The 16,739-nt window shown below is 41.2% G+C and overlaps 1 protein-coding gene across 1 annotated transcript in view; it reads left to right on the forward strand.

Moving 5' to 3' along the window:
- Positions 1–16,286, forward strand: part of LOC138819878 (BRISC complex subunit Abraxas 2) — a 41,532-nt gene extending 25,246 nt beyond the window's left edge. The window contains exons 5-9 of the mRNA XM_070011482.1: positions 1,974–2,164; positions 3,761–3,880; positions 5,429–5,513; positions 8,666–8,780; positions 14,198–16,286. Coding sequence (XP_069867583.1) covers positions 1,974–2,164; positions 3,761–3,880; positions 5,429–5,513; positions 8,666–8,780; positions 14,198–14,661 — 975 coding nt within the window. The 3' untranslated portion in view covers positions 14,662–16,286. The remainder of the gene's footprint in view (positions 1–1,973; positions 2,165–3,760; positions 3,881–5,428; positions 5,514–8,665; positions 8,781–14,197) is intronic.
- The last annotated feature ends 453 nt before the right edge of the window (positions 16,287–16,739 follow it).

A 16,739-nucleotide genomic window follows, 5' to 3' on the forward strand; every position in this document is an offset into this window, starting at 1 on the left:
GTTGTTCAGTCACCTGACTTTGGACAATACAGGTCTTATATTGATCAAGATTCATGGCTTATGGACTTGTAATCTTTTTTTTTTTTTGTCGGTCGTGGGGCTTGAACTCTGGGGCCTGGGCGTTGTCCCTTAGCTCTTCAGCTCAAGGCGAGCGCTCTACCACTTGAGCTACAGCGCCACTTCCGGTTTTCTGGTGGTTTTATTGGAGATAGGAGTCTCACGGTCTTTCTTGCCCGGGCTGGCTTTGAGCCGCGATCCTCAGATCTCAGCCTCCTGAGTAGCTAGGATTAAAGGCGTGAGCCACCAGCGCCCGGCTTGGACTTGTAATCTTTTTGTACAACTACTTAATAATAAAATTGAAAAGTAAAAGGACAGGTCTCATAAGATTGTACACTGATTGGCTTAGTGGTAGAGTGCTTGCCTAGTATGCATGGTGCCCTGGGTTTGATTCCTTAGTACTACATAACAAAAAAAGCCAGAAGTAGCGCTGTGGTTCAAGTGGTAGAGTGCCAGCTGTGAGCAAAAAAAGCTGAGGGTCAGTGCCCAGGCCCTGAGTTCAAGCCCCAGGACTGGCAAAAAGAAAAAAGAAAGATGAAGTGGTGCTGTGGCTCAAGCAGTAGAGCACTGGCCTTGAGCTGAAGAGTGCAGGGACAGTGCCCAAGCCCAGAGTTCAAGCCCCACAACTGACCAAAAAAAAAAAAAAGTGCTAAAAGAAAAAAGAAAGAAAGAAAGAAAGAATGGAAAGTTTGGCACAAGTATTCAGTGACTGTTAATTTACTTCCTTTCTACTTGAAGGTGCCAGAATATATTTTAAATTTACTATTTTAAAATAATGTTGACAGTTTTAAACTCCCTTCCTGTGTGTGTTTGTTTGTAACAGGTTTGAGACTGGCCATGAATTTGCTAGTGTAGACTGACCTGACCTTGCAATCCTCCTCCGTCCTCAGTCAATCCAGGGCTGGGGTTATAGGCATACACCATCATGCCTGGCTCACTTTTACCTTAAAAACAGGATTTTTTTGACTGGGAGGCATGGCTCAAGTGATGGAACACAATTGTGTGAATGCAAAACTTAGTTCAAGCCCCAGTCTTGGCACAAAAACAAAAACTCAAGATTTTTACTTAGTATTTATTTCAAAGAAGCAAGGTTTATGGAGATGGTGTTTCTAATTTAAAAATTAAGCTGTTTCTACAACAGGCTTTCAAATTTTCAAACGCAAAAGAAAACTCAAAGAATTTATCTTAAATTCAGATTCCTGGCTCTACAGATATGAGAGAGACCCAGGAAGGCATTCTGGCAAGACTTCCAGATGCCTCATGTCATCTGTTTTCAAGATGTTCAGCAAGTCACATTATGAGAAGTATACTTTCTATATGTTAATTCACTTAGCCGGTTTAGATATGTTATAGTTTGTCAAAATGGCTATTAAAAATAGGCTATGGAATATAGTTGTCATATGATAAAATACACATATTTAGTGTATACAGTGATCAGTTTGGTATGTGTACACATCCATGAAACCATCACTGTAAGGCAATAATGAACATACCATTCAGTGGCAGAAGTTTCCTATGTATTTTTCTCATTCCACTTCCTCACCTGGCCCTCGCAGCCATGGAATTGCTCCATCTCAATGTAGATGAATTTTCATTTTCCAGAGTTTTACGTAGATAGACCCTTGTGTCTGGCTTCTTTCATTCGGAATTAATTTCATTCATAATTCGAGATTCATCCATATTGTATATACCAGTCATTTGTTCCTTTTTATTATTGAGTAGTACTCCAGTATATAGGTACATCACAATTTGTTTACCTGTTCACTTGCTGATGGACAGTTGCTTGCTTTCCGTTTGAGGCTATCTCATGTAAAGCTACTATGAGTATTTGTGTACAGTGTTTGTGTGGATACATTCAGAATTAAATTTGTAGGATTTCATGCAACTTCTAATACTTTTCTTCTGTTTTGCTACAGAAAGTTATTGGATGGTATAGATTCCGACGAAATACTCAACAGCAGATGTCATACAGAGAACAGGTTATCCACAAGCAGCTCACTCGCATCCTCGGTGTGCCCGACCTCGTCTTCCTCCTCTTCAGCTTCATCTCCACTGCCAACAATTCCACTCATGCTTTAGAGTATGTTCTCTTTAGACCAAATCGCAGGTAAAGAAAATCTTTCCATCTGTCTCATAAAGAGAAAGAAGTTTGCACAAGTAATTGAGATTTATAGCTTTGAAAATGTTTGTGCATTGTCGTGTATTTATAGTATCTATAAAGAAATGCTTTTGTTGCTCTCTGAATAGTTAAGAGAAGGTATTTTCCTTGTCAAGTATTTATATAAATTAAACTGTTTTTAGATTAATAAGCATTAGTAAGACATGATACTATGCATAAATTCATATGGGAGTGAACAGGTAGGAACCACCATTTACTTCTTCTTGATCTATTATAGCAATGTAGTTGTATTGCTTTAGAGGTCTGATCAGGATGTTAGAACAACAGTTTCAAAGACAAAACTGTAAAATTGATTCCACCTGCTGGTTAATGAGGGTTTTGCATTGTGAACTTGTTAAAGTGAAAAAACATGATTAGGTGGGTCATATTGTCTTTGGAAACTCAGTTTAATGAAATCAGTCAGTATCAGTGAAAATAATCATTAATAAATAACTATTTTTAAACTTGGGAACCTGATTTTATTGTGGTTCAAGTCCAGCCTCGCCTCGCTTGAACTCAGGACCTTTTTGGCTTTTTTGCGCAAGTCTACTGATCTGCATTTGAGCCAAACCTCCACTGAAAGCTTTCTTCTTTCTTTTTTTGGTACTTGATTGGAGATGAGATTCTCACAGACTTTCCTGCCCAGGCTGGCTTTGAACTTGGATCCTCAGATCTCAGCCTTCTGAGTAGGATTACAAGTGTGGGCCACTAGTGGCTGGGCCACTAGTGGCTGGGCCACGCTCCATTCTTTTTTTAAAAAAAAACAGGGCAAGGAGTCTTTATTAGCCACTCTGCAACTGCACTCCACTATGCCAAGCCCCATTCTTAAAGTAAAACTTTTAGAGAAGGTGATGGCAGTGTATACCTATAATCCCAGCACTTAGGAAGATAAGATAGGAGGATAATTTGAGCTCACAGGGTCACCTTCAGTATAACAACATAGCAAGACCCATATGGTTGTTTTTTGTTTTTGTTTTTTTGTTTTTATTTTTTGTAGGTCGTGGGGCTTGAGCTCTGGGCCTAGGCGCTGTCCCTGAGCTCTTAAGCTCAAGGCAAGTACTCTACCACTTGAGTCACAGCACCACTTCTGGTTTTCTGGTAGTTAATTGGAGATAAGAGTTTCATGGATGCAAAAAAAAAAGGGGGAGGGGCTGGGAAGGTGACTCAGTGGTAGAGCGCTTGCCTTGCATGCATGAGGCCCTGGGTTTGATTCCTCAGCACCACATAAGTAAAAAGAAAAAAGCCGGAAGTGGCGTTGTGGCTCAAGTGGTAGAGCGCTAGCCTTGAGCTGAAGAGCTGAGGGACAGTGCCCAGGCCCAGAGTTCAGGCCCCATGACCTGACCCAAAAAAACAAACAAACAAACAAACAAAAAAGTTTCATGGATGTTCCTGCCCAGGCTGGCTTTGAACCATAGTCCTCAGATCTCAGCCTCCTGAGTAGGATTACGGGCATGAGCCACAGGAGCCCACCTCCCATATGTTTTTTTAAAAGAGAAAAAAAAAGTGATTCTTTTTTCATTATTTCTTTTTCTACTTTCCTCTTAGGTATAATCAAAGGATATCACTTGCTATTCCCAATCTAGGCAATACTAGCCAGCAAGAATACAAAGTGTCTTCAGTGCCAAATACTTCTCAGAGTTATGCCAAAGTTATTAAAGAGCATGGGTAAGTTGAAAGGTAAAATGAGAGCTTTTTTCTTTCTCTTGCAGACAGTATTTTTTTTATTTTTATTTATTTATTTATTTATTTATTTTTGTGGGTTGTGGGGCTTGAACTCTGGGCCTGGGTGCTGTCTCTAAGCACTTCAGCTCAAAGCAAGTGCTCTAGCACTTGAGCCACAGCGCCACTTCCAGTTTTCTGGTCGTTTATTGGAGATAAGAGTCTCATGGACTTTCTTTCCTGGGCTGGCTTTGAACCACGATCCTAAGATGTCTGCCTCCTGAGTAGCTAGGATTATAGACAGGCATGAGCCACCAACACCTGTCTAGTATTTCCTTTATTAATAAATCATTGATAAGTTTATGGAAATAAATGAAATCAAATTTGTTAAGATGGGAATTGAAAAATACAGTAAGGTAATTTTCTAGACTATTGTCATTACCATAAACAAAATTTTATTCTTACTAAAAAATAGTTTACTGTATTTTTATCATTTGCCACAAATATTTTTGGTGGCAAAACAAAGGTTGGGAAAGACTATGTGTATTTCTAAGGTTCTAAGAGTTAAAAAAACATAGTCATTAAAAGATGTATAGTTAGGGGCTGGGAAGATGGCTCAGTGGTAGAGCACTTGCCTTGCATGCCTGAAGCCCTGGGTTTGATTCCTCAGCCCCACATAAGCAAAAAGAAAAAGGCCAGAAGTGGCGCTGTGGCTCAAGTGGTAGAGCGCTAGCCTTGAGCTGAAGAGCTCAGGGACAGCGCCCAGGCCCAGAGTTCAGGCCCCACGACTGGAACCAAAAAAAAAAAAAAAGATGTATAGTTAGTTGTAAGCCAGGCACCAGTGGCTCATGCCTGTAATCCTCACTATCCAGGAGGTTGAGATCTGAGGATCGAGGTACAAATACAACCTAGGCGGAAAAGTTCTTGAGACTTTTATCTCCAATTAACCACCAGAAAACTGGTACTGACACTGGCTTAAAGTGGTAGAGCACTAGCCTTGAACAAAAGAGTTCAGGGACAGAGCCCAGATGCTGAGTTCAAGCTCCACAACTGACTGGAGGGGGTCTGGGGGGGTGGGGGGGGGGAGACATATATATATATATATATGTTTTTGTTTTTTGTTTTGTTTTTTCTTTTGTGGTTGTGGGGCTTGAACTCTGGGGCGTGGGCACTGTCCCTGAGCTCTTCAGCTCAAGGTTAGTGCTTTACCTCTTGAACCACAGTGCCACTTCTGGTTTTCTAGTGGTTTATTAGAGATAAGAGTCTCATGGATTTTTCTGCCCAGTCTGGCTTTGAACCGTGATCCTCAGATCTCATTTAGGATTACAGGCATGAGCAACTGACACCTGGCTAAGATGTATATTTTCTAATTAGTACTTAAAACTGCCTTGCTAATGTGGTTTTTTTTTTAAATTCCTCTGCTGTAATTCTAGTAGGAAGAGCATTTTAGAATCACAATTTAATTTGCAGATTAATGATAGAAGTGGTAGGAAAAATGTCTCTCTGGTTCATGACAGTTTTAATAATTTTGACATCTGTTTTTCTGTCTTCTAGTACTGACTTTTTTGACAAGGATGGAGTAATGAAAGACATCAGGGCTATTTATCAGGTTTATAATGCACTTCAGGAAAAAGTACAGGTAACTGATTTATTAGTTGTCATTGTATGTATATTGCTTTAATTTTTTATCATTTCCCAATTGACATCTGAACTGTGGTCCATCAGATGTGCTTCCTGAAGTAATGTCAGATCTATAGAGCAGGTGGGCTAGTCCACAGAAGCCTCTGAACTACATTTTAATATTGTTTATTAAAGCAGTTAGGCCCCCAGTTACAATAGCACTCTTTCTAGGAAAATGTATGTTGAGTTTAAAGAAAGCTGTTCAGAACACAACTATCAATATCAGTCATATTCTAAGAAGAGACAGTATCAAAAGCCGCTCGTAGGGGCTGGGAAGGTGGCTCAGTGGTAGAGCGCTTGCCTTGCATGCCTGAGGCCTTGGGTTCGATTCCTCAGCACCACATAAGCAAAAAGAAAAAAGCCGGAAGTGGCGCTGTGGCTCAAGTGGTAGAGTGCTAGCCTTGAGCTGAAGAGCTGAGGGACAGTGCCCAGGCCCAGAGTTCAGGCCCCATGACCGGACCCAAAAAAAAAGCGCTCATAGCTCAATTCAGTTCTGCCTCCTTTTGAGACCACTTACTTTGCTTTTGGCCTGCCTCTTTCAAGTGGAAGGATTGCAGTGGAGCCTGTTCATTCTTAGTCATCCACACAACAAATATTTATGGAATCATCCTCAGTGATCCAGATGCTGAGCTAGATACTAACAGTACTTTCCCACATTCTTTTCATCATCATGTGTTCTTGCTGGTAAACCCTAAGCACAAAACAGTCTTTGAACTTGCCTTTCAGGGCAAGAAGGACAGTGGCTTGTTAGAATCTCTCCTAAGGCTAGAAAAAGCATTTTTGTTAGAAGAAGTCTCCAAAGAATAAAGTAAGGAATGAAGGCAGCATTGGAAAGAGGGGGAAGATTGAGTGCAGTCCTGGGGCACAAGGAGAGAGCATACAGTGGCAGTTTCCAGTGCCTCTCCAAATTAGGCTTTCCCTTACCACTCACTGTATCTGGAACTCTACATGCTCACTGGTGCGAGCTTACTTTCTGAAAGTTTCTGGTATTTCTGCTATGGGAAGAATGTGCAGTAGAAAACAGCTTTTGTCCTGAATTCATGTCCATGCCCTTTCAAACTGTCAGCACAGGCCAAAAGAACTTCACAGTGACTATTAGACATTTCCTTGTTGATTAAAGAAGGCCAGCTCTGAAAATACTGATATCTCATAGTGATTATTAATGATTGAATTATATTGATGCAACTTCAAATAGTTACCTTTTATTAAACCTTGACTTTGGAATGTATTATTCTCTTTTCTAGCTTTCCCTCATTATTATTTTCCTGTTAAATAAATCTGTCTTATCTCTCTCTTTTTTTTTTTTTTTTTTTTTTTTTTTTTTTTTTTTTTTTTTTGGTCCGGTTGTGGGGCCTGAACTCTGGGGCTGAGCACTGTCCCTCAGCTCTTCAGCTCAAGGCTAGTGCCCTACCACCTGAGCCACAGCGCTACTTCCGGCTTTTTTTTTTTTTGCTTATGTGGTGCTGAGGAATCGAACCCAGGGCCTCAGGCATGCAAGGCAAGCGCTCTACCACTGAGCCAACTTCCCAGCCCTTATCTCTTTTTTTTACTTTGTTGGTTATAAATAAATGTTGAAAGCATCTCATTGCTGTCTTTTACTCTTCGTTTGTAAGCTACATTAGTAGCAAAAAATTTCCTTTTCACTTCAATAAAAATGGTGAATTAGAGCTGGGAATGTGGCTTCATGATAGTGTTTGCCTAGTACAACAAAAACAGAAAAGGTCAGAAGTGGCGCCATGACTCAAGTGGTAGAGTACTAGCCTTGAGTAAAAGAAGCTCAGGGACAGTGCTCAGGTCCTGAGTTCAAGCCCCAGGACTGGCAAAAAAAAAAAGAAGAATTAGCTGGGCTTCAGTGGCTCATGCCTGTAATCCTAGCAACTCAAGAGGCTGAGATCTGAGGATTATGGTTTGAAGCCAGCCGAGGCAGGAGATTCTTATCTCAATTAAGTACCAAAAAAGCCAGAAGTAGAGCTGTGGCTCAAGTGGTAGAGTATTAGATTTGAGCAAAAAAGTTCAGGGACATGCCTAGGCCCTGAGTTCAAGCCCCAGGACTGGTACATATACCAAAAAAAAAAAGATGAATCAAGGGAAAAGATTGTATTTTTTTTTTTTTTTTGGTCGATCGTGGGGCTTGAATTCTGGGCCCGGGCTCTGTCTCTCAGCTCTTCAGCTCAAGGCTAGCCTCCTACCACTTGAGCCACAGCACCACTTCCAGCTTATATGATGCTGAGGAATCGAACCGAGGGCCTCATGTACGCTAGGCAAGCACTCTACCACTGAGCCAACTTCTCAGCCCAAGATTGTATCTCTTATTCTTAAGAATTTGTAAGCTGGGAAGTCGGCTCAGTGGTAGAGTGCTTGTCTCACATGCATGAAGCCCTGGGTTCTTTTCCTCAGCACCATATAAGTAGAAAAAAGCTGGAAGTGGCACTGTGGCTCAAGTGGTAGAGCGCTAGCCTTGCGCTGAAGAGCTCAGGGACAGTGCCCAGGCCCCAGAGTTCAAGCCCCATGACCAACAAAAAAAAAAAAAAAGAATTTATAAGCTGAATTGTACAAGGATTAAGAAAGGAAATCAATGGATAGGAACAATCTGGACCCAGGTAAGGTGGTGTGCCACTGGGCTCCAGTGGCACATGCCTATAATCCTTGCCCGCAAGAGGCTGAGGCAGGAGCATTTTAAGCTTAAGGCCAGTCTTGGCAGCATATCAAGACCCTGTCTCAAGAAAACAATCCTAGTTCCTTGGTCCTTTCTATCTCATGTGTCTGTTTTGAACTTGATTTAATCATCTGGTCTTTTTCTAAGTTTGTAATAAGAATGAATTTATGGGTCTGGAAAGGTGGCTCAGTGGTAGAGCGCTTGCCTTGCAGACCTGAGGCCCTTGGTTCAATTCCTCAATACCACATAAGCAAAAAGAAAAAAGCTGGAAGTGGTGCTGTGGCTCAAGTGGTAGAGCATTAGCTTTGAGCTGAAGAGCTAAGGGACAGCGCCCAGGCCCAGAGTTCAGGCCCCACAACCGGACCCTCCCCCACCCCCCCAAAAAAAGAATGAGTTTCTAAAGTGCCTTAGGCTTGAATGAAACTAACCTTTCTTTTTATGTTTTCCCTCCTCAGGCAGTGTGTGCAGATGTTGAAAAGAGTGAGCGAGTTGTTGAATCTTGCCAGGCAGAAGTGAATAAATTAAGAAGACAAGTCACTCAGAAGAAAAATGAAAAAGAACAAGAAAGAAGTATGTTTCTTAGTAATTTTATCATTAGTATCAGGGAAATGACTTTTTTTTGGTACTGGGGATGGAACCCAGAGTGTTGTACCTGCTTTGCTACTGAGCTACATCACAGCCCTGAAATGTCTTATTTTAAGTATCCAATTAGACATTAAGTGGCATGAGTTCCATTCAGCAAGCACCAAGTTAACTTGTTTGTTTTTGTTTTTGTTTTTTGGGTCTGGTCGTGGGGCCTGAACTCTGGGCCTGGGCGCTGTCCCTGAGCTCTTCAGCTCAAGGCTAGCGCTCTACCACTTGAGCCACAGCACCACATCCGGCTTTTTTTCTTTTTGCTTATGTGGTACTGAGGAATCGAACCCAGGGCCTCATGCACGCAAGGCAAGCACTCTACCACTGAGCCACCTTCCCAGCCCCCCAAGTTAACTTGTTTAAGGAAAGACATTCCCTTGTCACTGAGCTCTTCCTAAGGAGAAGGGCTATTTTTTTTTCTTCAAATTTTTTACTGTGATTAAGTAGTTACATAATTTCCCAAATTTCACAGTATTGTGAAGTGATGCTTAGTTAAAGTCACAAACACATTCTAACTTTCATGGAGCAAATTGTCTCTCACGGTCTATAACGTTTATGAGTTCTATGAGCTTTGCGATGCAGTTATTTCTTCCACATTGGGTGATATGAACATTTCTTTTGTTTTGCATAGCATCAGCTGTTCCCTCTTTCTACTTGTTCCCTCCCTCCCATCGCTGCCATTGAATTGCTTAGTTCATTTTGGTCAATGTCCAGTACAGCTGATGGGTCCCGCTGTTGTATGTTTTTCCCTGGTTTCCTCTAGTTTTGTGTCCTCCTGGTTCCCCTCCGGTGTGCACATATATACCATACATGTGATCAGCAGCATGGCGTTATTTAGTAGTGATTTGACCAGATGAGTGGAAGTCCTTTGTTTATTAAGTCCTGTTAATTTTGTTGTATCACCTAACATTTTGGATTTAACATCCACTAATCAGGGAGACCATGTGTCGTTTGTCTCTTTGCTCTTGGCTTACCTTGCTCAACATGATTTCTTCTAGTTCCATCCATTTCCCTGCAAGTGCCATTATTTTGTCCTTTCTAATGGCTGCATAATATTCCATTGTGTATAGATACCACAATTTTTGGATCCATTCATCTGTGGCGGGACATCTGGGTCGTTTCCATATCGTGGCTATTGTGAACAGTGCTATAATAAACATGGAGGTGCATGTGTCCTTGTATACTGGTTCCTGTTGTTCAGGATAGATGCCTAGAAGTGGTATGACTGGGTCATAAAGGAGGTCAATATTTAACTTTGTGAGGACCCTCCAGACTGCTTTCCAAAGTGGTCGTACAAGTGTACATTCCCACCAGCAGTATAATAGGGTTCCTCTTTCTCCACATCCCCTCCAGCATTTGTCGTTGGCTGACTTGAGGATGTGGGCCGTTTTGACTGGGGAAAGGTGGTATCTCAGGGTTGTCTTTATTTGCATTTCCTTCACAACCAGGAATGGTGAACATTTCCTCATGTGCTTCTTTGCCATTTTTATCTCTTCTTCTGAGAAGTCTCTCTTTAGTGCCCTTGCCCATTTAGTAATTGGTTTGTTGGATTTGGGAGGGATTAGTTTCTTGAGTTCCCTGTATATACTGGATATTAACCCCTTGTCTGATATACTGCTGGTAAATACTTTTTCCCAATTAGTTGGTTGTCTTTCTAGCTTGGTTGGTATAGCTTTAGCTGTGCAGAAACTTTTTATTTTAAGGTAGTCCCATTTGTCAAGTCTCTCTCCAATTTGTTGTGACCCTGGGACTCTGTTCAGGAAGTTTCTTTCTGTACCTATAAGTTCAAGTGTCTCTCCTACTCTGTCCTGCAGTAGTTTCAGAGATTCAGGTTTGATGTTAAGGTCTTTAATCCATTTTGAGTTGATGTTGGTGCATGGTGATAGGCTGGGGTCCACTTTTATTTTTTTTTTTAACTGTATTTGTTTTGTCTTTTTTGGTACTGGGGATCGAACCCACTGAGCTGCATCCCAGCCCATTTTTGTTTGGATTTTTTTTTTTAAGTTCATGTGGATTTTTTTTTTTTTTTTTTTTTTTTGCCAGTGTGGGGCTTGAACTCTGGGCCTGGGTGCTGTCCCTCAGCTCTTCAGTTCAAGGCTAGCACTCTACCACTTGAGGCACAGCGCCATTTGGGGTCCACTTTTAGTTTTCTGCATGTGGACGCCCAGTTTTCCCAGCACCAGTGGTTGAAGAGGCTGTGTTTCTTCCACTGTATGTCTTTGGCTCCTTTGTCAAATATCAGCTGATTTTTAGGCATGTGGTTTTATTTCTGGATCTTCTATTCCATTGGCCTTCGAGTCTGTTTTTGTGCCAGTACCATGCTGTCTTTGTTATTATGGCTCTATAGTAGAGTTTGAAGTTCGGCATCGAGATCCCTCCCATGTTGTTTTTCCTAGAATTGTTTTGGCTATTCTAGGTCTTTCGTTGTTCCATATGAATTTTTGGACTGTATTCTGTATTTCAGAGATGTACGTCATTGGGATTTTAATAGGAATTGCATTGAACTTGTATATTAATTTTGGCAGTATTGCCATTTTCACTATATTAAGTCTGCCTATCCAAGAGCATGGAAGGTCTTTCCATTTCCTAGTGTGGGAAGGGCTATTTTTGCAGTAGCCTTCAGGTCTCTTAAAAACTGGAAGAAAAAGTGAGGATAGAAAAGCTGACACAGGGCTGGGAAGGTGGCTCAGTGGTAGAGCGCTTGTCTTGCATGCATGAGGCCCTGGGTTCGATTCCCCAGTACCACATAAGCAAAAAGAAAGTCAGAAGTGGCTCTGTGGCTCAAGTGGTAGAGCGCTAGCCTTGAGCTGAAGAGCTGAGGTACAGCGCCCAAGCCCAGAGTTCAGGCCCTACAACCGGACCCCCCCCCAAAAAAAAAAAGAAAAAAAAAAAGAAAAGTTGACACAGAAGTTAGAACAGGTAGTGGCCCTGTGGCTCAAGTGGCAGAGCACTTGCCTTGAGCTGAAGGACAGTGTTCAAGCCACACACACACACACACACACACACACACACACACACACACACACACACACACACACACACACACACACACACACACACACACACACACACACACACACACACACACACACACACACACACACACACACACACACACACACACACACACACACACACACACACACACACGTTCAAATAAATCCAGTAGGTCTGATGATTATGACTAAGCAAACCCTGACATGCCTTACCTGTATGAACTGTGCCTTATGTTCTAGCTACAGAAAAAGCCAGGCAGTAGTAGCTTACTCCTATAATCATAGTTCCTCAGGAGGCTGAGATCTGAGGATCACAGTTTAAAGTTAGCCTCAGCAGAAAAGTCTCTATGACTTTCTCTAATAGCAAAAAAGCTGAACTAAGAGGTATGGCTGAAGGGGTAAAGCACCAGCCATATGTGAAGAAGCCAAGTAAAGGCACGAGGGCCTGAGTTCGAGTCCTAGTACTGGCACTGAAACAAAGCAAAAGCTTCTAAAATTTCTTAACAGTTGTATTAGATTTACATCAGGGTTGTGATGCAGACTTTTTTTTAAATTTAATTTTATTGTCAAGATAATGTACAGAGGGGTTACATTTACATACATAAGGTAGTGAGTATATTTCTTTCTTTTCTTTTCTTTTCTTTTTTTTTGCCTGTCCTGGGGCTTGAATTCAGGGCCTGGGCACTGTCCCTGAGTTTCTTTTTGCTTAAGGCTAGCTCTCTACCACTTGAGCCACAACACTACTTCTGGCTTTTTCTGTGTATATGATACTGAGGAATCTAACCCAGGGCTTCATGCATGCTACACAAGCACTCTACCACTAAACACATTCCCAGTTCCCCCCTTCCCCCCTTTTTTTTTGTTGGTCGTGGGGCTTGAACTCTGGGCCTGGGCACTGTCCCTGAGCTCTTCAGCTCAAGGCAAATGCTCTGCCACTTGAGCCACAGTGCCACTTCTGGTTTTCTGGTAGTTAATTGGAGATAAGAGTCTCATGGACTTTTCTGCCCAGGCTGGCTTTGAACCATGATCCTCAGATCTTAGCCTCCTGTGTATCTACGATTACAGGTTTTAGCCACCAGCGCCCAGCATGATGTAGACTTCTTTGTCAGATTTTTGGTTGTTATGCATAAACGTATATCATTAAGCCTAGGGATGCTAAAATGAAAGTTAGGTCTGAGAATCTAATAATTCCAATATAGTAACAGATTTAACATTTATACATACAATTTATAAAATGTATGTCAAATAATATCAAGTGTAAAAGACAATTTTGTGAACTAACTTCTAATTTAACAAGGACATATATAATCCAGTTAAAAGGTTATTTATGTTTCCAGGAAAATGTTGATTTTTATAGAAATAATTAGAAATGTTCTGGGCATGATGTCATACTAGTGCTCATGAGACTGAGTCAGGTGGACTGTGAGCTCAAAATCAACTTGTGATACATAGTAAGACATGGCCTCAAAAAACAACACACACAAAAAAGGACAAATTTTAGATGAACTTAGAATAGTTGAATCAATAATAGAATAGTATTCAGAATAAGTTATGGTGGTACATTAATATATGCAACCAGAATTTACTAATTTTTTTTTTTTTTTGGTTGGTCGTGGGTCTTAAGCTCTGGTCCTGGGTGCTGTTTCTTCAGCTCAAAGCAAGTGCTGTACCACTTGAGCCACAGTGCCACCTAACACAGAGCTTTTGAGCTTTTGTTTTGTTTTGGTTGGGTGGTTTGAACTCAGGGTCTGGGTGCTGTCCACTTTGAGCCACAGTGCCAGGGTTTTCTGCGGTTTAATTGGTGATAAGATTCTCACAGACTTTCCTGCCCTGGCTTGCTTTGATCCTTAGATTTCAGCCTCCTGAGTAGTAAGATTACAGGTGTGAACCACTGGCTTCTGGCAGCTTTTGATCTTTCAAGGAAAAGAAAGTTCCTAAGTGCATGCTTAATGGGAGCTCTAAAGGAAAATACTACTTGATGTGAGGCTCAGGAAAAGCCCAAGTTCACATGACATGGTAGTGCTTATTTCAGGATCTGGAGTGATGTGTGTTCTATACTCTGGGCCCTACTTCTAGTCAGATTATTTTAGCTTTTCTGAACTGTGATGTCTGCATATTTAATGGAAATTATGCAGCAATGATAGGGCCAGGGTTACAGAAGGCTGTATTGTGCTTGAGAATTAATGTATCAGGTAATACTTTGAAAAAACTATAATGTGTTATGAAGTTAAAATAATGGTAACAATTTTATAGCCTTGCTGCATTTTTCTAGAATGTTCAGGTTGACTGTGTGACGCACTAAGATGCAAATCTATGAAAATATTGAAGTTGTTACAGTGTTCTTCCTGTTTCACCCAGGACTGCAGCAGGCAATGTTAAGCAGACAGATGCCTGCTGAAAGCTTGGAGCCAGTGTTCAGTCCCCGGATGCCCTATTCTGGGTTTACAGCTGAAGGCAGAAGTACACTTGCAGATGCAGAACCCTCTGATCCTCCTCCCCCCTACTCTGATTTTCACCCAAACAATCAAGAAAGTACTCTGAGCCAGTCTCCAATGGAAAGGAGTGTCTTCATGCCAAGACCTCAAGCTGTGGGTTCTTCCAATTATGTTTCCACCAGTGCCAGACTGAAGTATCCTGGAAGTGGAACAGATCTTCCTTCCCAAAGAGCAGCTGGAGACAGTGATGAGACAGATGACAGTGATTATGAAAATTTGATTGACCCTACAGAGCCCTCTAATAGTGAATACTCACATCCGAAGGATTCAAGACCCGTGACACATCCTGATGAGGACCCCAGGAACGTTCAGACCTCCCAGATTTAACTAAACAAAAGAAACTGCTAGGTAATGTGTTTCTTAATGGCTTATGGAGAGAGTCTGTTGAGAACTCAGTCTGGGAGGAGAACTGCTTTCTCAGATCATGGCTCCCAAAGGGAAAGTCCTTGTGCACAGAACTTGAAGGAGACTCCGTCCCTGGTCCTCAGCTCCAGATGCAGTGTGCAGGTTTCATGACAGAATCATTAAGATAATCAAATTGTCCTAATTCTGGTGCAATTCACGGATGTACTGGTAAATTTAGGTGAAGTGAAACTTATCAGTATAGTTTCTGTTCTTTAAATCGGAAATTAGAGACTAAGCACAATTAGTCTATAAATGTTCTATAAATCAAAAACTTACCTCTTGCACTATCATGCCTTGAAATTTACTTTTTCAATGGGAAACAAGTTTAGCAGCAGCTTTCAAAGAACTTCTTTCTATGATGAGCCAAATTAATCTTTGCCAGAAAAGAAATTTTATTAATTCCAAGAAGCCTGATTGGAACAAATCAGACATACCTTCTCTTGTCTGCATGATTGTAAGATCAGAAGGGAGGGCTTTGTTTCAACTTTTTTCTACTAGCCTGATATGTATTGTCACTTAAAATGGTTGCCTTTTAAAAGACATATAGAAATACTAACTACGAGTAAGTAATCACCAAAATAAGTATATCATAAATAAGTTAATTTTCTTTCGGTGGGTGACAGCAACTGGCCTGTTACACTAGCATACTGTGGTCTCTGGAGACTTAGGAGAGACACAGAGTGGAAACCAGAGGGGCGTGTGCCAGACAAACAGATTCCAGACATGATGGCGTTAGCTGAGCTCACACGTGAGGGATAGAACTCACTTAGATCATCTGACAAACCCTAGTGTTAGTTTTATTTGTGGAGGAAAGGAATTTAATAAACTTTGGGAATCTTGATGAATAAAGGTTGTTTTAAATCTCAATAACCATACTTTTTTTTTTTTACGTTGTCATTTGGGAGATTATTACAGAATGTATAGAGACAGTTGGGATGAACTTACATTTTTACTTAATTACTGCTTGTTTTCTACTTTGGCCCAGAATGTGTGAAACCACTAAGACATTCATGAGTCTGTTGAGCTCCTGGTTTGGATATGGCAAGATCCAATGTATTATGAGAAGGTCACACATGGAGTTCATACATGAGGCTTAACTGTTCTAGACTAGTCGAAGCCTGTAAGAAGAAGGAAATCATTAGAGAGGCTTAAAATCTGGCTCCAAAAAGTAGCTTCGTCTTCTGGGAGGGATGTTTACTTGTGAAGCCAGCTCTCAACAGAATCAGCAGTGATGGAGACTGCTATTCCTCGGGTGTGCACGCTGTGGGTCTGTGTGGTAACCATCAGGTTCTGTCTGCCTTACACCACTGCCATTTGATTTGAAATGTTGCAGATCATGGTATCTGCAAATGTATTCGTAATTTTTATCCGCTACCTACTAGCAGCTTCAGCACCAGTGTGAACTTAATTTTGTTTTAAGTGCCATTGCCATCTCCTCTGTTCAGATTTTGACATTCAGGAAAATATTATTTTTATGCCATATTGAAATCTACAGTGTATATCTGACAAAGCAGTTAAATGTGACAATAAAACTTATTTAATCATGATACCATTGTTTTAATGTCTGTTTCAGTGTTTGACAAAGTCTTGCTTCATTGGACTCCTTCTGGCATTTCATAACAGATGAGGGGTTTTAAAGAATGTTAAAACTCATATCCAAGCTCACCCCTGTAATCCTTGTCACACAATATCCTGGCTGAGATCTGAGGATTGTGGTTTGAAGCCAGCCCAGGCAGTAAGTCTGTAAGACTCAGATCTCCAATTAACCATCAAAAAGTTGGAAATGGATTTGTGGCTCAATTGGTAGAGTGCTAACCTTGAGCAAAAAAAAGCTCAAGGGTAGTATTCAGGCCCTGAATTCAAGTCCTGGGGCTGGCACCAAAAAACATATCGAATCCCTACAGTCTTTATGTGTCAACTGGTTTCCTGAGAAGTTGGTAAAGTATTTCCGATTTCAAGGAGAGCACATTGAGTGGCAAGTTACCTAGATAATCCCTCAA

This window comes from Dipodomys merriami, unplaced genomic scaffold, assembly GCF_024711535.1.
Source record: "Dipodomys merriami isolate MVZ:Mamm:240054 unplaced genomic scaffold, mDipMer1.0.p SCAF_82, whole genome shotgun sequence".
Taxonomy (NCBI): domain Eukaryota; kingdom Metazoa; phylum Chordata; class Mammalia; order Rodentia; family Heteromyidae; genus Dipodomys; species Dipodomys merriami.